Raw genomic sequence first — 24,402 nt, 5'->3', positions numbered from 1 at the left:
ACATGGGCTGATACAATTTGTATAGAGACACAACCATCGAATATCATTGTTCTGTCCTTATAAAGCATGAATATGGTCAACAGCACAACCCCTGCTTACATGGGGAGAGGTGCTTCTGACCTGATTAAAATACTTTCCCACAAGCTGATATCAATGACTGAGCTTTTATATTACCCATAGGTTTGTCCCTGTATTGCTTTTACAAATGGGCCTGGAAACGAGCATTGATCAACTTATCTGTAATCTTTAAGGTTCACATAAAAAAACAATTGGCCAAAGATGCACATTTTGTTAATTCACTTGCTGTTGAACTGTATGTTTACATGGACCAAAAATCAGAAAGTAGGATTGAACGCTCATTTGCTAATTATTGGCCTTTGTGAAAGAGGCTTTAGCAGGGTCCCCTGAAGATGAATAAATGGGTGACTCTATAAATTCTGTATACCATAATAGAGTATTTCCACATTAGAGCTCCTGAGATCCTGGAACACTTTATGATGCATTAGGAGTTTTGTCATGTTTTTTGCACATTTCCTTTAATAGAAATGGGCCTTCTGAGCTCCTCTATATCTTTCTATGGTCCACTTAGGCCTTATTCGCACAACCGTGCTTCACACAGATGTAACATGGATGCCATCCATGTTGCATCTTTTTAAACCTTGAAATTATCTCTTTGAAATGTGATATGATCGTTCACGGTTACCAGCAGTCTCCAATTCTTTTATTTCATATGATTGACATGGGAAAGGGGCCACATAATAAAATGTGTCTGTATCGTTTCCTTTTAAAAATTGGATAGCACAAACACAATAAAATAGGACATGTGACTATGGTCTTAAAGGGAACCTGTCACCCCGAAAATCGCGGGTGAGGTAAGCCCACCGGAATCAGGGGCTTATCTACAGCATTCTGTAATGCTGTAGATAAGCCCCCGATGTTACCTGAAAGAGGAGAAAAAGACGTTATATTATACTCACCCAGGGGCGGTCCCGCTGCTGGTCAGGTCGAATGTGCGTCTCTGGTCCGCTGCGGTGCCTCCCATCTTCATTACAAGACGTCCTCTTCTGATCTTCAGCCACGGCTCTGGTGCAGGTGTACTTTGCTCTGCCCTGTTGAGGGCAGAGGATAGTACTGCAGTGCGCAGGCGCCGGAAAGGTCAGAGGCCCTGCATCGGATAGTATCGGCCGATACCCGAAAAATATCGGATATCGCCGATACCGATATCCGATACCAATACAAGTCAATGGGACACCAAGTATCGGAAGGTATGCTGATGGTTCCCAGGGTCTGAAGGAGAGGAAACTCTCCTTCAGGCCCTGGGATCCATATTAATGTGTAAAATAAAGAATTAAAATAAAAAATATTGATATATTCACCTGTCCGGCGGCCCCTGGACATCACGCTGCTAACCGGCAGGCTTCTTTGTTTAAAACGCGCGCGTTTAGGACCTGCGAATGACGTCCCGGCTTCTGATTGGTTGCGTGCCGCCCATGTGACCGCCACGCGACCAATCAGAAGCCGTGACATCATTCGCAGGTCCTCAATTCCTAGAATTAGGAGTTTAGTGAATGAGAATGACGTCGCGGCTTCTGATTGGTCGCGTGGCGGTCACATGAGCGGCACGCGACCAATCAGAAGCCGCGACGTGAAGGACCAGAGGTCACATCAAAGCATGAGGTCAGAGACTAGCCAAAAGTCAGAGCCAGACGGGAGTGTGGTATCCAAAAAGCCAGGGTCAAAAGCCAGTTACGGAACGCAGTACCAGAGACAGAAAAACTGAAGGCAGAGTTCATCGTTCAAGCTGAGTCATACACTGTAGAGAAATCACCAAACGTACACTGAGTTAGGGATAAAGGACAGGTCAGACACATACATGGGAAGCCAGAGGAGGAAGGATCACTAGGGTATACGGATGAGCTGCTCTAGCCAAGGACCAGAACTATCACTGACACAGGTAATCAGAAATAGCACAAGAAATAGCCACCCAAAAACCAAAGAGAGGCAGGAAAAGTTAACCCCTCCATGACCAGGCCAGGGAAAGAGAAACAAGAAGCAAACCCCGACCTGGATCATGACAATCAGTACCCTGGTACCTCATATGTGGGGGAAAACTACTGTTTGGGTGTACAGCAGGGCTCAGAAGGGAAGGAGCACTATTTGACTTTTTGAATTTAAAATTTGCTGGAATCATTAGTGGATGCCATGTGGCGTTTGGAGAGCCTCTGATGTGCCAAAAGAGTGGAAATCCCCCCAAAAGTGACTGAATTTTGGAAGCTAAACCCCTCAAGTATCGTATCTATATGTGTGGTGAGCACCTTGAACCCACATGTGCTTCACAGAATTTTACAACGTTGATCTCTGAGAATTAAAAAAAAATTCTTTTCCCACAAAACATTGTTTTACCCTAAATTTTTTCAGTTTTACAATGATAGCAAGAAAAAATAAAAAAAAATTGTTGTACAATTTCTCCTGAGCACACCAATATCTTATATTTGGTCAAAAACTACTATTAAGGCACAGTACAAATCTCAGTAGGGAAAAAGCGTCATATTGGAGTTCAGATTTTGCTGGACTGGCTTGAGGGTACCAGAACAGCAGAGCCCCCATAAGTGACCCCAATTTTACAAACCACACCTCTCAATGAATTCACATGCGATGCAGTGATCATATATTGACACGACAGGTGTTCCACAGAATTTTATACCATGGGGCAGTGAAGTAAAAATAATTACATTTTAACCACTAAAATATTGTTTTAGACCAAGATTTTACATTTTCACACTGGAAAATGGGTAAATTGGCATCAAAATTTGTCCCACAATTTCTGCTGATGGCAGAAATACAACATACAGTGGGGCAAAAAAGTATTTAGTCAGTCAGCAATAGTGCAAGTTCCACCACTTAAAAAGATGAGAGGCGTCTGTAATTTACATCATAGGTAGACCTCAACTATGGAGACAAACTGAGAAAAAAAATCCAGAAAATCACATTGTCTGTTTTCTTAACATTTTATTTGCATATTATGGTGGAAAATAAGTATTTGGTCAGAAACAAAATTTCATCTCAATACTTTGTAATATATCCTTTGTTGGCAATGACAGAGGTCAAACGTTTTCTGTAAGTCTTCACAAGGTTGCCACACACTGTTGTTGGTATGTTGGCCCATTCCTCCATGCAGATCTCCTCTAGAGCAGTGATGTTTTTGGCTTTTCGCTTGGCAACACGGACTTTCAACTCCCTCCAAAGGTTTTCTATAGGGTTGAGATCTGGAGACTGGCTAGGCCACTCCAGGACCTTGAAATGCTTCTTACGAAGCCACTCCTTCGTTGCCCTGGCGGTGTGCTTTGGATCATTGTCATGTTGAAAGACCCAGCCACGTTTCATCTTCAATGCCCTTGCTGATGGAAGGAGGTTTGCACTCAAAATCTCACGATACATGGCCCCATTCATTCTTTCATGTACCCGGATCAGTCGTCCAGGCCCCTTTGCAGAGAAACAGCCCCAAAACATGATGTTTCCACCACCATGCTTTACAGTAGGTATGGTGTTTGATGGATGCAACTCAGTATTCTTTTTCCTCCAAACACGACAAGTTGTGTTTCTACCAAACAGTTCCAGTTTGGTTTCATCAGACCATAGGACATTCTCCCAAACTCCTCTGGATCATCCAAATGCTGTCTAGCAAACTTCAGATGGGCCCGGACATGTACTGGCTTAAGCAGTGGGACACGTCTGGCACTGCAGGATCTGAGTCCATGGTGGCATAGTGTGTTACTTATGGTAGGCCTTGTTACATTGGTCCCAGCTCTCTGCAGTTCATTCACTAGGTCCCCCCGCGTGGTTCTGGGATTTTTGCTCACCGTTCTTGTGATCATTCAGACCCCACGGGGTGGGATTTTGCGTGGAGCCCCAGATCGAGGGAGATTATCAGTGGTCTTGTATGTCTTCCATTTTCTAATTATTGCTCCCACTGTTGATTTCTTCACTCCAAGCTGGTTGGCTATTTCAGATTCAGTCTTCCCAGCCTGGTGCAGGGCTACAATTTTGTTTCTGGTGTCCTTTGACAGCTCTTTGGTCTTCACCATAGTGGAGTTTGGAGTCAGACTGTTTGAGGGTGTGCACAGGTGTCTTTTTATACTGATAACAAGTTTAAACAGGTGCCATTACTACAGGTAATGAGTGGAGGAAAGAGGAGACTCTTAAAGAAGAAGTTACAGGTCTGTGAGAGCCAGAAATCTTGATTGTTTGTTTCTGACCAAATACTTATTTTCCACCATAATATGCAAATAAAATGTTAAAAAAACAGACAATGTGATTTTCTGGATTTTTTTTTCTCAGTTTGTCTCCCATAGTTGAGGTCTACCTATGATGTAAATTACAGACGCCTCTCATCTTTTTAAGTGGTGGAACTTGCACTATTGCTGACTGACTAAATACTTTTTTGCCCCACTGTATGTGCCTGTATAGCACTGTATAGGCCAACGTAAGTATAAGCTGAGGCACCTAATTTAACCACAAAAAACTGGAAAAACTTATTGACTCAAGTATAGGCCGGGCATGCATTGTCCCCTCATCCCTATCATAGTCTGCATGGCTCCTAGTTCCTATCCTGGTATGCATGGCTCCTCATTTCTATCCTGGTATGCATGGCTCCTCATCCCTATCCTTAAGTGACACCATTTTTGGAAATTATACCCCTTTGGGAATTTATCTACAGATGTAGTAATGATTTTGACTCCATGGGTGTTTTCCATAAACAAGTACAAAAATTATGCAATCACTGCCCTTGGATGATGTTCATTCAGTTGTTTACTTTTGTAGAAAAAAAGCAGATCACAGACATGGCAAAAAACTACAGTAATTTCAAATGACAACTTTCTGGCTTTAAGAAACACTAAAAGAAATCAACAACAAAAAGTGTTGTAGTCAGTAATGGTTACTTTTTTAGATCAAGCAGAAGGAAAAAATTATGGAATCACTCCATTCTGAGGAAAAAATTCTGGAATCACCCTCTAAATTTTCGTTCCCAAAAATAACACCAACATCAAATCTGCTGGTTAGTCTGCATCTAAAAAGGAGTGAGCACACCTTGGAGAGCTGTTGCACCAAGTGGACTGGCTGAATGCGGGAGGAAACCAGAGTACCCAGAGGAAACCCTCTGTGTTAAGGAATGTGTTATGACCTGGTGGTTAGGAGCACCCGGAATGACCTGATAGTTAAACCTCATACAGGACGAGCTCTGGGATGTGGGAGCTCTGCTGACCGCAAGCCCTAATCCTATCACACACACTAGAAATAGCCGTGGAGCGCTCCTGACCAGACCTAGGCGCCTCGTCACAGCCTAAGAACTATCTAGCCCTAGAGATAGAAAATAAAGCCTATGTTGAGCCTTCTCCTGGGACAATGTCAAATTGTCCACCACATGAGTCCAAATCTGCTGCAACCTGTCCACCACCGCATCCACACCAGGACAGTCCGAAGGCTCAACCTACCCTGAAGAGAAGCGAGGATGGAAACCAGAATTACAGAAAAAAGGAGAAACTAAAGTAGCCGAGCTGGCCCGATTATTAAGGGCGAACTCAGCCAAAGGCAAGAAAGACACCCAATCATCCTGATCAGCAGAAACAAAGCATCTCAGATATGTCTCCAAAGTCTGATTAGTTCGTTCGGTTTGGCCATTAGTCTGAGGATGGAAAGCCGAAGAAAAAGACAAATCAATGCCCATACCCGCCGACTCCGGAACACCCGGAGAGTCAGGCACAAAACTCCTTGACAGGGCGTCAGCCTTCACATTCTTAGATCCCGGAAGGTATGAAACCACAAAATCAAAACGGGAGAAAAAGAGCGACCATCGAGCCTGTCTAGGATTCAACCGTTTGGCAGACTCGAGATAAGTTAAATACTTGTGATCCGTCAAGACCACCACGCGATGTTTAGCTCCTTCAAGCCAATGTCGCCACTCCTCGAATGCCCACTTCATGGCCAATAACTCCCGATTGCCCACATCATAATTGCGCTCAACAGGCGAGAATTTTCTAGAAAAGAAGGCACAGGGTTTCATCACCGAGCCATCAGAACTTCTTTGCGACAAAACAGGCCCTGCTCCAATTTCAGAAGCATCAACCTCCACCTGAAAAGGGAGCGAAACATCTGGCTGGCACAACACAGGGGCAGAAGCAAAACGACGCTTCAACTCCTGAAAAGCCTCTACAGCCGCAGAGGACCAATTGACCACATCAGCACCTTTCTTGGTCAAATCAGTCAACGGCTTAGCAACACTGGAAAAGTTAGCGATGAAGCGACGATAAAAATTAGCAAAGCCCAGGAACTTTTGCAAGCTCTTCACAGATGTCGGCTGAGTCCAATCGTAAATGGCCTGAACTTTAACAGGGTCCATCTCGATAGTAGAAGGGGAAAAAATGTAACCCAAAAATGAAACCTTCTGAACTTCAAAGAGACACTTTGATCCCTTCACAAACAAGGAATTCGCACGAAGGACCTGGAACACCATTCTGACCTGCTTCACATGAGATTCCCAATCATCCGAAAAGACCAAAATGTCATCCAAATATACAATCATGAATCTATCCAGGTACTCTCAGAAGATGTCATGCATAAAGGACTGAAACACAGATGGAGCATTAGAAAGCCCGAATGGCATAACCAGGTACTCAAAATGGCCCTCGGGCGTATTAAATGCCGTCTTCCATTCATCACCCTGTTTAATTCGCACAAGATTATACGCACCACGAAGATCTATCTTGGTGATCAACTAGCCCCCTTAATCCAAGCAAATAAATCAGACAGCAGCGGCAAAGGATACTGAAATTTGACTGTGATCTTATTAAGAAGGCGGTAATCAATACAAGGTCTCAAAGAACCATCCTTCTTGGCCACAAAAAAGAACCCTGCTCCCAATGGTGACGACGACGGACGAATATGACCCTTCTCCAAGGATTCCTTTATATAACTCCGCATAGCAGCGTGCTCTGGCACAGATAAATTAAACAGACGGCCCTTAGGAAACTTACTACCAGGAATCAAATCAATAGCACAGTCGTAATCCCTATGAGGAGGTAGGGCACCAGATTTGAGCTCTTCAAATACATCCCGGTAATCTGACAAAAACTCAGGGACTTCAGAAGGAGTGGAAGGTGAAATTGAGAGCAATGGAACATCACCATGTACCCCCTGACAACCCCAGCTGGACACAGACATAGATTTCCAATCCAACACTGGATTATGGACCTGTAGCTATGGCAACCCCAAAACGACCACATCATGCAGATTATGCAACACCAAAAAGCGAATATCCTCCTGATGTGCAGGAGCCATGCACATGGTCAATTGAGTCCAGTACTGAGGCTTATTCTTGGCCAAAGGCGTAGCATCAATTCAATGGAATAGGATACTGCAAGGGCTCCAAGAAAAAACCACAGCGCCTGGCAAACTCCAAGTCCATCAAATTCAGGGCAGCGCCTGAATCCACAAATGCCATTACAGAATAGGACGACAGAGAGCAAATCAGAGTAACGGACAAAAGAAATTTAGACTGTACAGTACCAATGATGGCAGACCTAGCGAACCGCTTAGTGCGCTTAGGACAATCGGAGATAGCATGAGTGGATTCACCACAGTAAAAACACAGCCCATTCCGACGTCTGTGTTCTTGCCGTTCAGCTCTGGTCAAAGTCCTATCACACTGCATAGGCTCAGGCCTATGCTCAGAGAATACCGCCAGATGGTGCACAGCTTTGCGCTCACGCATGCGCTGATCGATCTGAATGGCCAAAGATATAGACTCATTCAGACCAGCAGGCGTGGGAAATCCCACCATGGCATCCTTAAGGGCTTCAGAAAGACCCTTTCTGAAAATTGCCGCCAGGGCACATTCATTCCACTGAGTAAGCACAGACCACTTTCTAAACTTCTGACAGTACACCTGACCCTGACACAAAGCCAGCAAGTTTTCTCTGCCTGATCCACTGAATTTGGTTCATCATAAAGCAATCTAAGCACCAGAAAAAACGCATCAACATCACGCAATGCCGGATCTCCTGGCGCAAGGGAAAATGCCCAGTCTTGAGGGTTACCACGCAACAAAGAAATAATGATTTTTACCTGTTGAACGGGGTCACCAGAGGAGCGGGGTTTCAAAGCTAGAAACAGTTTACAATTATTTTTGAAATTCAAGAACCTAGATCTATCCCCAGAAAATAAGTCAGGAATAGGAATTTTAGGCTCTAACATAGGATTCTGAACCACAAAATCTTGAATGTTTTGTACCCTTGCAGAGAGATGATCCATACAAGAGGACAGACCTTGAATGTCCATATCTACACCTGTGTCCTGAACCACCCAAAGGTCTAGGGGAAAAGAAAGACAAAACACAGTGCAAAGAAAAAGAAATGGTCTCAGAAGTTCTCTTATCCCTCTATTGAGATGCATTAATACTTTGGGCCAGCTGTACTGTTATGACCTGGTGGTTAGGAGCACCCGGAATGACCTGATAGTTAAACCTCATACAGGACGAGCTCTGGGATGTGGGAGCTCTGCTGACCGCAAGCCCTAATCCTATCACACACACTAGAAATAGCCGTGGAGCGCTCCTGACCAGACCTAGGCGCCTCGTCACAGCCTAAGAACTATCTAGCCCTAGAGATAGAAAATAAAGCCTACCTTGCCTCAGAGAAATTCCCCAAAGGTAAAGGAAGCCCCCCACATATATTGACTGTGAGTAAAGATGAAAGTCACAAACGCAGAAATGAAACAGGTTTCAGCAAAGGGAGGCCAGACTTACTAAATAGACAGAGGATAGGAAAGGTAACTTTGTGATCAGCACAAAAACCTACAAAAGACCACACAGAGTGTGCAAATAAGACCTCCGCACCGACTCACGGTGCGGAGGGGCCACTCTGCATCCCAGAGCTTACAGCTAGCAAGACAAAATCAAGAAAACCAGCTGGACAAGAAAACAATGAACAAATAATGACTATCAGGAACTTAGCTTCTGCAGGAGAAGGCAGGTCACCAGAGAGATCCAGGAGCGAACTGAACAAATGCAAAAACATTGGCAGCTGGCATGGAGTAACGATCTGAGAGGAGTTAAATAGAGCAACCAAAGGATAAACCACGTCAACTGTGTAAGGAACCTCAGAAGCAGCAGCTTCACTCACAGCCAGAAGAGGGAGCCCATAGACAGAACTCGCCGAAGTACCATCCACAACCACAGGAGGGAGTTCGACAACAGAATTCACAACACCCATGCAAACACAGAGAGAACATACAAACTCTTTGCAGATGTTGTCCTTGGTGGGGTTTGAACCCAGGACTCCAGCGCTGCAAGGCTGCTGTGCTAACCACTGCGCCACTGTGCTGCCCAGTAACATGTGTGTGGCATGTATTTGATGTGTGAGTGACGTGTGTGCAACATATATCTAATGTATGAGTGACATATATCTAATATGTGAGTGATGAGGGTAGGTAATATACAAAATTTGTGAGTGACGTGTCCACGTCATGTATCTGATGTGTGAGTGAATTATCCACGACTTGTTTTTGAGGTGTGAGTAATGTGTGTGCTGCATATATCTAATGTGTGACCTCACATGTCACTCACAAATTAGATACATGCGACACCTACATTGCTCACATATTAGAAACATGTCACACACACATCACTTACACATCAAATATATGCTTTACCCACTCACACATTAGGTACATGCTGAACACAAGTCACTCACAAGTTAGATATAGGACTCACATAAGTCTCTCATACGTCAGTTACATGCCACACACACGTCACTCCCACCCTAAATACATACCATAAACAATTCACTCACACATTAGATACATGCCACGCACACGTCACTCGCAAATTAGATATATGATGCACACGTCACTCACAAATCATATGCTACACACGTCACTCACACATTAAATACATGCTGTACCCACATCACTCACACGTTAGATACATGCTAAACACAACTCACTCACACATTAGAAATAGGATGTACAAGTCACTCACACATTAGATACATGCCACACACCTCACTCCCACCTTAAATACATGCCATAGACTATTCACTGACACATTAGATACATGACGCACACACCTCACTCACAAATTAGATAAATGATGAACACATGTCGCTCACACATCATAATCAAGCCACACACATCATTCACACGTTAGATACATGCCACACAAACATCAGTCACACATGAAATACCTGCTGTACCAAAGTTACTCACTCATTAGATACATGCCGCACGCAAGTCATTCGCACATTCGATATACGATGCACACACATCACTTACATACCAGATACTTTCCAGGCACATCATTCATACATTAGATAAATGCCACACACATCACACCCAGCTTAAAAACACGCCTAAGGCTTCTTTCACACTTCCGTCGGTACGGGCCGTCACGAAGCGTCGGCGTGACGTACCGACGGAAGTATGTGAAATTTTGAGTGACGTGAGCAGAGGACGCAGTGTTTTAACGCGTCCGCTGTCCAATGTAATGTCCCAGGGAGGAGGGGGGGGGGATTTCTGGACTGGCATGCACATTAAAAAATGCAGAATAGGATATACGAAAAAACGTTCCCTTGAACTCTTTTCGATACGACGGCCTGCCAAATACCGACGCATCCAGTGCTTGATGTATGGAACGTGTGTCCATACGTCGCGATGTGTCGGTAATACAAGTCTATGTGAAAAAAAACGCATCCTGCGGGCAACTTTGCAGGATGAGTTTTTTTCACAAAACGACACATTGTGATGGTTAGCTGAAAACAGAAGTGTGAAAGTAGCCTTAGACAATGCACTCACACATTAGATACATGCCATGAACACGCCACTCACAAATTATATATGACACACAAACGTCACTCACACATCAGATACATGCCACATATAAGTCACTCATATATCAGATACATGCCACACACACATTAGATATATGCAGCACACACATTACTCACACCTCAAAAACATGTCGTGGATAATTCACTCACACATCAGATACATGACGTGCACACGTCACTCACAAATTATGTATATTACTTAACCTCATCACTCACACATTAGATATATGTTACTCATACATTAGAAATATGTTGCACACACGTCACTCACACATCAAATACATGCCACACACATGCTACTGGGCAGCACGGTGGTGCAGTGGTTAGCACAGCAGCCTTGCGGCGCTGGAGTCCTGGGTTCAAACCCCACCAAGGACAACATCTGCAAAGAGTTTGTATGTTCTCTCTGTGTTTGCGTGGGTTTCCTCCCACATTCCAAAGACTTACTGATAGGGAGTTTAGATTGTGAGCCCCAACGGGGACAGTGAAGTAATGTGTGCAACCTGTAAAGCGCTGCGGAATATGTTAGCGCTATATAAAAAATAAAGATTACTCCCACCTTAACCCCCAAGGGTGGTTTGCATGTTAATGACCGGGCCAATCTTTACAATTCTGACCACTGTCCCTTTATGAGGTTAAAACTCTGGAATGCTTCAACATATCCCAGTGATTCTGACTTTGTTTTCTCGAGACATATTGTACTTCATGAGAGTGGTAAAATTTATTTGATCTTACCTGCATTTATTTGTGAAAAAAAATGGCAACTTTGAATCTTTATGCCCTTAATCCCTTAGTGACAGAGCCAATTTGGTACTTAATGACCGAGCCAATTTTTGCAATTCTGACCACTGTCACTTTATGAGGTTATAACTCTGGAACGCTTCAACGGATTCTGCTGATTCTGAGATTGTTTTTTCGTGACATATTGTACTTCATGTTAGTGGTAACATTTCTTCGATATTACTTGCAATTATTTATGAAAAAAACGGAAATATGGCGAAAATTTTTAAAATTTTGCAATTTTCAAACTTTGTATTTTTATGCCCTTAAATCAGAGAGATATGTCACGAAAAATAGTTAATAAATAACATTTCCCACATGTCTACTTTACATCAGCACAATTTTGGAAACAATTTTTTTTTTTTGTCAGGGAGTTATAAGGGTTAAAAGTTGACCAGCAATTTCTCATTTTTACAACACCATTATTTTTTAGGGACCACATCACATTTGAAGTCATTTTGAGGGGTCTATATGATAGAAAATAATGAAGTGTGACACCATTCTAAAAACTACACCCCTCAAGGTTCTCAAAACCACATTCAAGAAGTTTATTAACCCTTTATGTGCTTCACAGGAACTGAAACAATGTGGAAGGAAAAAATGAACATTTAACTTTTTTTTGCAAACATCTTAATTCAGAACCATTTTTTTTATTTTCACAAGTGTAAAAACAGAAATGTAACCATAAATTTTGTTATGCAATTTCTCCTGAATACGCCAATACCCCATATGTGGGGGTAAACCACTTTTTGGGCGCACCGCAGAACTTAGAAGAGAAGGAGGGCCGTTTGACTTTTTCAATGCAGAATTGGCTGGAATTGAGATCGGACGCCATGTCGCGTTTGGAGAGCCCCTGATGTGCCTAAACAGTGGAAACCCCCCACAAGTGACTCCATTTTGGAAACTAGACCCCTTAAGGAACTTATCTAGATGTGTGGTGAGCACTTTGAACCCCCATGTGCTTCACAGAAGTTTATAATGTAGAGCCGTGAAAAAAAAAATCGAATTTTTTCTACAAAAATGATCTTTTTGCCCACAAATTTTTATTTTCACAAGGGTAACAGGAGAAATTAGACCACAAAAGTTGTTGTGCAATTTCTCCTGAGTACTCTGACACCCAATATGTGGGGGTAAACCACTGTTAGGGCGCACCGCAGAGCTTGGAAGAGAAGGAGTGCTGTTTTACTTTTTCAACGTAGAATTGGCTGGAATTGAGATTGGACGTCATGTCGTGTTTGGAGAGCCCCTGATGTGCCTTAACAGTGGAAACCCCCCACAAGTGACACCATTTTGGAAACTAGACCCCTTAAGGAACTTATCTAGATGTGTGGTGAGTAGGGTTGAGCGAAACGGGTCGAAATTTTTCAAAAGTCGCCGACTTTTGGCAAGGTCGGGTTTCATGAAACCCGACTCGACCCCAGTGTGGGGTCGGCCATGAAGTCGGCGATCTTTTGAATCTAGAATCGGAATTCCGATACCGATTCCCGATATGTTTAAGATATCGGGAATTGGCATCGGAATTCAGATTTAAGTGTAAAATAAAGAATTAAAATAAAAAATATCGCAATACTTACCCTCTGACGCGCCCTGGTACTAACCGGGAACCTTCCTTCCTTAGAATCAGCCTTCCAGGACCCTGCGGTGACGTCGCGGTGACGTCGCGACTTGTGATTGGCAGCGCGGCCGCCCATGTGACCGCTCGCGCGGCCAATCACAAGCCACGACGTCACCCGCGACGTCACCGAAGGTCCTGGAAGGGCTGATTCTTAGGAAGGAAGGCTGCCGGAAAGAAGCAGGGCGCGTCCGAGGGTGAGTATATTCCTATTAGGTATAATAAATAACGTAGAATTGGCTGGAATTGAGATCGGACGCCATGTCGCGTTTGGAGAGCCCCTGATGTGCCTAAACAGTAGAAATCCCCCACAAGTGACCCCATTTTGGAAACTAGACCCCCCATGGAACTTATATAGATGTGTGGTGAGAACTTTGAATGCCCAAGTGCTTCACAGAAGTTTATAATGCAGAGTCGTGAAAATAAAAAATATTTTTTTTTTCCACAAAAAAGATTTTTTAGCCCCCAAGTTTTTATTTTCACAAGGGTAACAAGAGAAATTGGACCCCAAAAGTTGTTGTCCAATTTGTCCTGAGTATGCTGGTACCCCATATGTGGGGGTAAACCACTGTTTGGGCGCACGGCAGAGCTCGGAAGGAAGGAGCGCCTTTTTGGAATGCAGACTTTGATAGAATGGTCTTTGGGCATTATGTTGCGATTGCAGAGCCCCTGATGTACCTAAACTGTAGTAACCCCCCACAAGTGACCCCATTTTGGAAACTAGACCCCCCAAGGAACTTATCTAGATGTGTGGTGAGAACTTTGAATGCCCAAGTGCTTCACAGAAGTTTAGAATGCAGAGTCGTGAAAATAAAAAATATTTTTTTTTTCACAAAAAAGATATTGTAGCCCCCAAGTTTTTATTTTCACAAGGGTAACAGGAGAAATTGGACCACTAAGGTTGTTGTCCAATTTATCCTGAGTATGCTGATGCCCCATATGTGGGGGTAAACCACTGTTTGGGCGCACGGCAGAGCTCGGAAGGGAAGAAGCGCCGTTTTGGAATGCAGACTTAGAAAGAATGGTCTGTGGGCGTTATGTTGCGTTTGCAGAGCCCCTGATGTACCTAAACAGTAGTAACCCCCCACAAGTGACCCCGTTTTGGAAACTAGACCCCCCAAGGAACTTATATAGATGTGTGGTGAGAACTTTGAATGCCCAAGTACTTCAGAGAAGTTTATAATGCAGAGTCATAAAAAAAATATATATTTTTCCACAAAAAGGATTTTGTAGCCCCCAAGTTTTTATTTTCACAAGGGTAACAAGAGAAATTGGACCCCAGAAGTTGTTGTCCAATTTATCCCGAGTATGCTGATGCCCCATATGTGGGGGTAACCCACTGTTTGGGCACACGGCAGAGCTCAGAAGGGAGGGAGCACCATTTGACTTTTTGAGCGCAAAATTGGCTGTTGTGTTTGGAGACCCCCTGATGTACCTAAACAGTGGAAACTCCCCAATTCTAGCTCCAACCCTAACCCCAACACACCCCTAACCCTAATCCCAACCTGATCCATAATCCTAATCACTAACCCTAACCATAATCACAACCCTTACCCCAAAACAACCCTAATGTCAACTCTAACCATAACCCTAATCAAAACCCTAAATCCAACACACCCCTAATCCTAATCTCAACCCTAACCTCAAACCTAACCCTAATCCCAATACACCCCTAATCACAACCATAACCTTAACCCTAATCCCAAACCTAACCCTAATCCCAAGCGTAACCCTAATGCCAACCCTAACCCTAATACCAACCCTAATCCAAACCCTAACCCTAATCCCAACTCTAACCCTAACTTTAGCCCCAACCCTAGCCCTAACTTTAGCCCCAACCCTAACCCTAGCCCTAAGGCTACTTTCACACTTGCGTCGTTTGGCATTCCGTCGCAATCCGTCATTTTGGACAAGAAACGGATCCTGCAAATGTGCCCGCAGGATGCGTTTTTTGCCCATAGACTTGTATTGCCGACGGATCGTGACGGATGGCCACACGTCGCGTCCGTCGTGCACTGGATCAGTGTTTTGGCGGACCGTCAGCACAAAAAAACGTTCAATGTAACGTTTTTTTGTACGTCGCATCCGCCATTTCTGACCGCGCATGCGTGGCCGTAACTCCGCCCCCTCCTCCCCAGGACATAGATTGGGCAGCGGATGCGTTGAAAAACTACATCCGCTGCCCACGTTGTGCACAATTTTCACAACGTGCGTCGGTGTGTCGGGCCGATGCATTGCGACGGCCCCGTACCGACGTAAGTGTGAAAGAAGCCTAACCCTAAATTTAGCGCCAACCCTAACTCTAAATTTAGCCCCAACCCTAACCCTAAATTTAGCCCCAACCCTAACCCTAACCCTAGCCCTAACCCTAGCCCTAACCCTACCCCTAACCCTAACCCTACCCCTAACCCTAACCCTAACCCTACCCCTAACCCTACCCCTAGCCCTAACCCTAACCCTAGCCCTACCCCTAACCCTACCCCTAACCCTACCCCTAACCCTAGCCCTAACCCTAACCCTAACCCTAACCCTACCCCCTAACCCTAGCCCTAACCCTACCCCTAACCCTAGCCCTAACCCTAGCCCTAACCCTACCCCTAACCCTACCCCTAACCCTACCCCTAACCCTACCCCTAACCCTAATTTTAGCCCCAACTGCTCTTCCCCTGCCGGCCAGCAGATGGAGACAGATGGCGGGCGCACTGCGCATGCGCCCCCCATTTTCTTTTCCCCAGAAGACGCCGGCGGCCAGGAGGAGCAGCAGGAAGACCCAGGGACACCGGTAAGTATGATAGGGTCCCCGAATCCCCCTATTTCTCTGTCCTCTGATGTGCGATCACATCAGAGGACAGAGAATTACACTTAGCATTTTTTTTTTTTGCGGTCGCCGGTAAACAGTTAATTACCGGTGATCGCAAAACAGGGGTCGGTTTTACCGACGCCGATCATGCTCTTTGGGGTCTCGGCTACCCCCGGCAGCTGAGACCCCAGAGAAAATCCAACTCTGGGGGGCGCTATTTACTTTTTCCACAGCGCCGTTAATTAACGGCGCTGTGGTTTAAGTACCCTTAGCGGCCGCCGTTAAAAGGCGTATCGGCGGTCGCTAAGGGGTTAAATCACAGAGATATGTCACACAAAATACTTAATAAGTAACATTTCCCACATGTCTACTTTACATCAGCACAATTTTGGAACCAAACTTTTTTTTTGTTAGGGAGTTATAAGGGTTAAAAGTTGACCAGCAATTTCTCATTTTTACAACACAATTTTTTTTAGGGACCACATCACATTTGAAGTCACTTTAAGGGGTCTATATGATAGAAAATAACCAAGTGTGACACCATTCTAAAAACTGCACCCCTCAGGGTGCTCAAAACCACATTCAAGAAGTTTATTAAGCATTCAAGTGTTTCATGGGAATTTTTGGCATGTTTAAAAAAATGAAGATTTAACCTTTTTTCACAAAATATTTACTTCAGCTCCAATTTGTTTTATTTTATGAAGGGTACAGGAGAAATTGGACCCCAAAAATTGTTGTAAAATTTGTCCTGAGTACGCCTAAACATTGAAACCCCCCACAAGTGACACCATTTTGGAAATTAGACCCCCTAAGGAACTTATCTAGATGTGTAGTGAGCACTTTGACCCACCAAGTGTTTCACAGAAGTTTACAATGTAGAGCCGTAAAAGTAAAAAATCATATTTTTTCCCAAAAATGATCTTTTTGCCCCCAATTTTTTATTTTCCCAAGGGTAACAGAAGAAATTGGACCACAAAAGTTGTTGTAAAATTTGTCTTGAGTACGCTGATACCCCATATGTGGGAGTAAACCACTGTTTGGGCGCATGGCAGAGCTCGGAAGGGAAGGAGCACTGTTTGACTTTTCAATGCAAAATTTACTGGAATTGAGATGGGACGCCATGTCGCGTTTAGAGAGCCCCTGATGTGCCTAAACATTGAAACCCCACACAAGTGACACCATTTTGGAAAGAAGACCCCCTAAGGAACCTATGTAGATGTGTTGTGAAAACTTTGAATCTCAAAGTGTTTCACTACAGTTTATAACGCAGAGCCTTGAAAATAAAAATTCTTTTTTTCCACAAAAATTATTAGTTGGCCCCCAGTTTTATATTTTCCCAAGGGTAACAGGAGAAATTGGACCCCAAAAGTTGATTTCCAATTTATCCTGAGTACGCTGATACCCCACATTTGGGGGGAACCATTGTTTGGGCGCATGGTAGAGCTCGGAAGGGAAGGAGACTTAGATGGATTGGTTTGCAGGTGTCACGATGCATTTGCAGAGCCCCTGATGTACCTAAACAGTAGAAACCGCCCACAAGTGACCCCATAATGGAAACTAGACCCCTCAAGGAACTTATCTAGATGTGTTGTGAGAACTTTTCACCCCCAAGTGTTTCACTACAGCTTATAACGTAGAGCCGTGAAAATAAATAATCTTTTTTTCCACAGAAATTATTTTTTAGCCCCCAGTTTTGTATTTTCCCAAGGGTAACAGGAGAAATTGGACACCAATGGTTTTTGTCCAGTTTGTCCTGAGTACACTTATACCCCATATGTTGGGGTAAACCCCTGTTTGGATGCACTGGAGAGCTCGGAAGGGAAGGAGCACTGTTTTACTTTTTCAACGCAGAATTGGCTGGAATTGAGATCGGATGCCATGTTGCGTTTAGAGAGCCCCTGATGTTCCTAAACAGTGGAAACCCCCCAATTCTAACTGAAACCCTAACCCAAACACACCTCTAGCCCTAATCCCAACCATAACCCTAACCACACCCCTAACCCTAATCCCAACCTTAATCCCAACCATAAATGTAATCCAAACCCTAATTTTAGCCATAACTCTATCCCTAACTTTAGCCCCAACCCTAACCCCAACCCAACCTGTAGCCCTAACCCTAACTTTAGCCCCAACCCTAACGATAACTTTAGCCCAAACCCTAACCCTAATGGTAAAATGGAAATAAATACATTTTTTAAAATTGTATTATTTTTCCCTAACTAAGGGGGTGATGAAGGGTGGTTTGATTTACTTTTATAGATGTTTTTTAGTGGATTTTTATGATTGGCAGCTGTCACAAACTAAAAGACGCTTTTTATTGCAAAAAATAGGTTTTAGAGCTCCACATTTTGAGAGCTATAATTTTTCCATTTTTTGGTACACAGATTCATGTGAGGTCTTGTTTTTTGCAGGATGAGTTGATGTTTTTGTTGGTACCATACACGGGCATGTGATTTTTTTTATCACTTTTTATTCTGATTTTTGTGAGGTAGAATGAAGAAAAAACAGTTATTCATGAATTTCTTTTGAGGGGGGCGCTTATACCGTTCCACGTTTGGTAAAATTGATAAAGCAGTTTTATTCTTCGGGTCAGAACGATTACAGCGATACCTCATTTATATTATTTTTTTTATGTTTTGGCGCTTTTATAAGATAAAAACTATTTTATATAAAAAATAATTATTTTTGCATCGCTTTATTCTGAGGACTATAACTTTTTTCATTATTTGCTGATTATGCTGTCTGGTGGCTTGTTTTTATGGAACAAGATGATGTTTTCAGCGGTAACCATGGTTATATAAATCCGTATTTTTGATTGCGTGTTATTCCACTTTTTGTTCGGCGGTATGATAATAAAGCGCTGTTTTTTGCCTCGTTTTTTTTTATGGTGTTCACTGAAGGGGTTAACTAGTGGGACAGTTTTATAGGTCGGGTCATTACTGACGCAGCAATATTAAATATGTGTACTTTTATTGTTTTTTTTAATTTAGATAAAGAAATGTATTTATTGGAACAATATTTTTTTTTTCTTTATTTAGGAATTTTTTTTTTACACATGTAAATATTATTTATTTACTTTTTTTACATTGCCCCAGGGGAGGACATCACATTATAGTGACAGATCGCTGATTTGACACTTTGCAGTGCACTGTGTCAGATCAGCGATCACACAGGCACTGCAGGGAAGCTTCTTGATGCCTGCTTGGGGCAGGCGCTTGGAAGCCACCTCCCTGCAAGAGCCAGAGGGCACCCCGTGGCCTTTTTGGATCCAGGCCTGCATGGAGGAGGAGGTAGGAGACCCTCGGAGCAACGCGATCACATTGTGTTGCTCCGAGGATCTCAGGGAAGCACGCAGGGAGCCCCCTCCCTGCGCAATACTTCTCTATGCCGCCGGAATGCTGCGATCATCTTTGATCACAGTGTGTCAGGGGTTAATGTGCCAGAAGTGATCCATGACCGCTCCTGGCACATAGTGTCGGATATCATTTCATGTGAGAAGGAAGAAGAGATCCCATATAAATTAAAACCAATGTTTATTAATATTAGTTAAAATAACAAAAATACAAAAGCAAAATTAACCGTAGGGGACACCATCATACAAGGCTATTCATCAACAATCAATACTAAATAGCAGCTTAGCTACACAGGTGGATACCCACCCCGATACAGCAGGTCGATTCAACAATAAATGGTAATATAACACTAAAAACCAATGGGTGGTCTGCCAATACAGGACCTCCTAATGCATATACTGCCTCAGATAAGATAATAATAATACCAAGCACAGTGGCCTTATACCGTAGCAGTACTACTAGCCGAGATAGCTAAGACCAGCACCACCTATCTGCAGTGAAACGGCGTGAATACCCACATAGTATCAAGCAAAGAATGTATGTTACCTTGTAATAATGGCGGCCCCTCACCCCGACGCGTGTTTCACCTCCTGCTTCTTCCGCCCCCGGAAGATTATCTCAGCACAGGGACATTTCATTTAAGCACATCTAATTGTGGAAATTATTATTATTACAAGATCTATTGATTGAAATGAACTTTTGTTCACGGGAAAAACGCTTTAAATACATGCCATAGACAATTCATTCACACATCAGATACATGCCACGCACACATCATTCACAAACGAGATACTGTACATGCTGCAAACACTTTACTCACATATTAGATACATGCTGTACCCACTCATACAATATACACATGCCACACACACTATCCTGAAAGGTGGTGGTTTTGTTTTTCTGACAGTTAGGATGGGATGTCAAAAAATTATCCCTGTAAACAGGTGCCTCCCCTGCAGCCTGCCCTGGCACCGTAGGAAGCATGTAAAAGCACACTTGGGCTTATTCGTCTTATTAAATCATTATTAAATGGTTTTGTATTAAGTTAGTTATAGAGACTACAGCAAGCTATGATGATTGTTGTCTGTTGTCTCACAAGTCATTCACTAACCATAAAATGCATCTACGTCATAATTTCCAAGTTATGATGTAGGGCTGGTTGTTGCAATAGAAATAAGTAACTGCAACCAGTGGAGTATGACAGAATGACATCATCTACACAATCTCATCTTAGTGCATCATTTAATTAACAGCTTAATGGTATTTGACATCTGCTTCCCAAATAATGAAATAGTCTATTGAAATGTTTATTATGGGGACTGGCAATAAGTCACAAAAATAGACAGAAAAACAAAAATACATGCACTTATTAAACTGATTAGTGTGAAGAGGATCAAGCAATAAATTGGTAATAATTAGATGACTTGAATTTATATAAATGAAATATTAACATAATTCATAAGAATGTACCGTAACTACATTTTACATCTATATTACAGCCACAGCACCCAGATCTGCAGTTCTTCTGAACCGAACATGCACTAACCTAAGCTTCTATGTTTGGTTCATTTCAGCTGTAATCTTAACCAAATCTGCATTGTGTAACTGTGGTCTAAGGTTGGGCCCACAAATATAGGTTCTAGCCCCATTACACAGGCATCCCATTATAGCAGAGACTTGAGCCACCAATTCACATACATTGTTAGTCAAAAAAGCATAAGAATCTTTCCATTATGGCTGATCTTAGCTATTTCTCAAAAATCAACTACCCATTCAAACCATTGTTAGCACACCCCAATCACAATAAGGCTATGTTTACCCTTTTTTGAAGAGTTCAAAAATTGTGAGGTTTTTCAAGCAGACACCAATTCAAGAAGCTTTCCTTTTTGGGAAGTTTTTTTAGGAGTTTTTTTTAATTTCTTGAAGCGGTTTTGAAGAGTTTTGGAGGACTTTTTCAGGAACCGCTTTGAATAAATTAAGTGTTCTTTCTTTTTCCAACGGGTGTTTTGCAAAACTTCAGGAAAAAAAAGCTCAAAAACTCATTTTAACAGAAAACTGGATTTCCCATGGAAATGAATTGTAAGGTTGTGAGTTATTAAAGGGACTCTGTCACCTGATTTTGGCGGGCCCTGTGTACGGTCCGATGGGCGGTGTTTTCTGTTGTTTCATTGACCCCTTCCTTTCCCGCTGGCCGCACTATTTTCTTGAATGTGAGTTGGTTTCCTCCGTAGTACACGCATGTACAAGGCAATCTTGCCTTGCGTACGCACAGTATGCTTTGCCTAACTGTGGGCAAAGCTGAAAAGCATTTGTGCGCATGCGCCGCCGCACTATGTACCGGAAGTATTTTGCTGTGTTCCGGGACATAGTGTGGCGGCACATGTGCACTAATGCTTTTCGGCTTTTCCCGCAGTTGGGCAAAGCATACTGCGCGTGCGCAAGGCAAGATTGCCTTGCGCACACGTGTACTACGGAGGAAACCAACTCACATTCAAGAAAATAGTGCGGCCAGCGGGAAAGGAAGAGGTCAATGAAACAACAGAAAACACCGCCCATCGGACCGAACACAGGGCCCGCCAAAATCAGGTGACAGGTTCCCTTTAATGCTGCACATTTTTGTTGTGTCAAAAACGCAGCATCTTACACTTTCAGCAAAGTGGGTGGGATTCAAAGAAATCTCATGCTAACAGTTCTTTTTTTTACTCATTGTAAACTGACCTGCGGTGCGTGTTTCAGATTCGCAGCATGTCAATTATCTTGCGAATACTCTGAGTTTTATGTGCATTTTTTTCCCATAGACTTGCACTAGAAGTAGAAAATCTGAAGTTAATAAATGCATTTGTTTTTAGTGCGTAATCCACATATGACTATAGCATTAAAGTTTTGTCAATGCCAAATACCAGGAAGTATCAAAAACACAGCAGCTTTATTTAAAATATGACATACCAAGATCAAGAGACAAAAATCACAGGATCAAAAACGCAAAAAGAACGCATGTAATCAAAAGCGCAATGAAAAAATGTAAATAACTCACTTAATAGGTGTAGAAGTGGTGTAGAAAAACTGCACCCTCAGAAACTCACCAAATACTCATAGTGGGAACATATCTTTAGAGTGTCCAAGACTTTTTGAAGCAGCTTTTGAGGAGGATTTTGGGAGGATCCACTAGTGTGTAGGTATTTTGTCACTAAGTTATTTTTCTGAGTTTTTGGGACACAAACCCCAGGATTTTGAGAAGTTTTGAATTTTTAAGGAAGATTTCAGCAATGCGCACACGACAACATTTAGATGCCAATGCAGTAGCTGAGTTTAACAAGGCAAATCCACTTCAGCAAATTGCCATCAGTCTTCTTTCCGAAGCTGCTTTGATGTTGTATTTTCAACTGCCACGCCACCGGAATCTCTCACCCCATACTGTTATGCATAGAAAGCGGGCAGTTTCTGAACCTTGAAGTGGTTAAAAAAGTGACATAAGATGAAACGTGCACTGAAGTCGGTGCCTTACATTCATTTTATGATGTTATTTTGATGTTCTTTTTCAGGCAGGTTTCTAATGGAATCCACCTGAAAAAGACGCCATGTGCAAATACCCTTTCGGAGAGTGTCTGCTCCTGAAACTCACCAAAAAGACTCATTGTGAACGCGCCGTGAACATTACCTAATGCTTGAAACCAAAAGTGGAGTCGATCCAGTGGATCTAATGTCTTATCTTTTTCCATGTAGAAAATTAGCAAGCATTTATACCCCTCATTATCACTAGCCATTATACAGATTAGGATATGTATATGGTTCTTCTGAAGAAAGTATGTGGTGTTTCCTACGTGAGAGACTTGTTCACCAGAGATAGGGGAGTGGGATGCTTGGACAGATCCTCGCCACTGCTATGAGGCAATAATAGATCTCTGAGTCACAGTATCCTTGCATGGGAGGTATTTGGTTACAGACCTTTTATGGGTCCTGCTCAGCTGGGATATCTGTATCTGCATTATACATCCCGTCTATTCTTAGGTGGCACTTCACGCCGAGTGAACAGGCAAGATTACAATTTCCTTACATTTGCTAGAACTAAGAGTCTTTTTCTTTATCCTGTCTATTAGTTTGACCTTAGTGCAAAAAAGTTTATTATTTTTCTGTTTTATTCCTCCCAGAGCCTTCAAGCGGCTGCACTAAAAGAAGTTGTCAAAAATGGCTTACAACGTATCCCTCGCTGGACCCGGCCCGTGGGGATTCCGTCTGCAAGGAGGAAAGGACTTTAACATGCCCTTGACCATCTCTAGAGTAAGTGTGAAGAGTTGAGACTGACATGTTACAGTGTGGAGAAAGCTCGGAATGGGTTCTGTGTGTATGACGCAAGAACATAAGATTTGTAGAGCTGTGAAATGGTGGATGTTTCCTGAAAATTACATATAGGTTAGACGGTTAAAGCTTTACTGTCTGCACTTCAGATAGTCTCAAACAATCACAGGCATCTTCAGAATTGTTAATTTAGTGATGCCTCATTTGTCGGATGTGTCAGAGGCAGCTTGGTCATTTGGCATCATTTATTGGTTAAATGTGTTCTCTGTATTATTACAGGACTTAGAATGTAAAAGAAAACTTTGCCTCTGCTCCATCAGTAATAAGCAACTATGTATTTTCATTTAACATGTCCAATGCTTGTTAGGGACAGTGATTGTTATTTGCATCTGTTCTGCAATAAATGGATGACAGAATTTCAAAGAGCAATAAAAAGAGGCAAGTAAAACTAAATTACCTCTACAGGGTGGTCACCTTGTGCTGGGATTTAGTTAAGAGGAGTCCACTTATAGTTAGATCTTTTATTTTAACCAGTAGGCTGTTGCTAAGTGTAATACATTGGTTTCACCCAGCTTTCCCAGAGACCTGAACAACAAATCCATCTAGCTCCTATCTAAACAGGAGCAAATATTACGTAGGTGAAATGATTTGTTATGCAGGAGCCTGAGAAAGAGGAATCAT

At 42.9% G+C, this 24,402-nt stretch overlaps 1 protein-coding gene across 3 annotated transcripts in view; it reads left to right on the top strand.

The window, feature by feature from the left end:
* The window catches only part of LDB3 (LIM domain binding 3), a 332,032-nt gene that overhangs the window by 5,610 nt on the left and 302,020 nt on the right, over nt 1-24,402 (top strand). For 2 of the 3 annotated variants that reach the window (XM_069753186.1, XM_069753184.1), the window contains exon 2: nt 23,574-23,703. In XM_069753186.1, coding sequence (XP_069609287.1) covers nt 23,611-23,703 — 93 coding nt within the window. In that variant the 5' untranslated portion in view covers nt 23,574-23,610. Of the gene's footprint in view, nt 1-23,425; nt 23,459-23,573; nt 23,704-24,402 lie in introns of those variants that run through there. The other variant, XM_069753185.1, reaches the window with a different exon arrangement.

The sequence above is a fragment of the Ranitomeya imitator genome, chromosome 2, assembly GCF_032444005.1.
Source record: "Ranitomeya imitator isolate aRanImi1 chromosome 2, aRanImi1.pri, whole genome shotgun sequence".
Classification (NCBI taxonomy): domain Eukaryota; kingdom Metazoa; phylum Chordata; class Amphibia; order Anura; family Dendrobatidae; genus Ranitomeya; species Ranitomeya imitator.
Note: the sequence above shows the minus strand (reverse complement) of the source record. Positions and strands in the feature narration are given on the sequence as shown.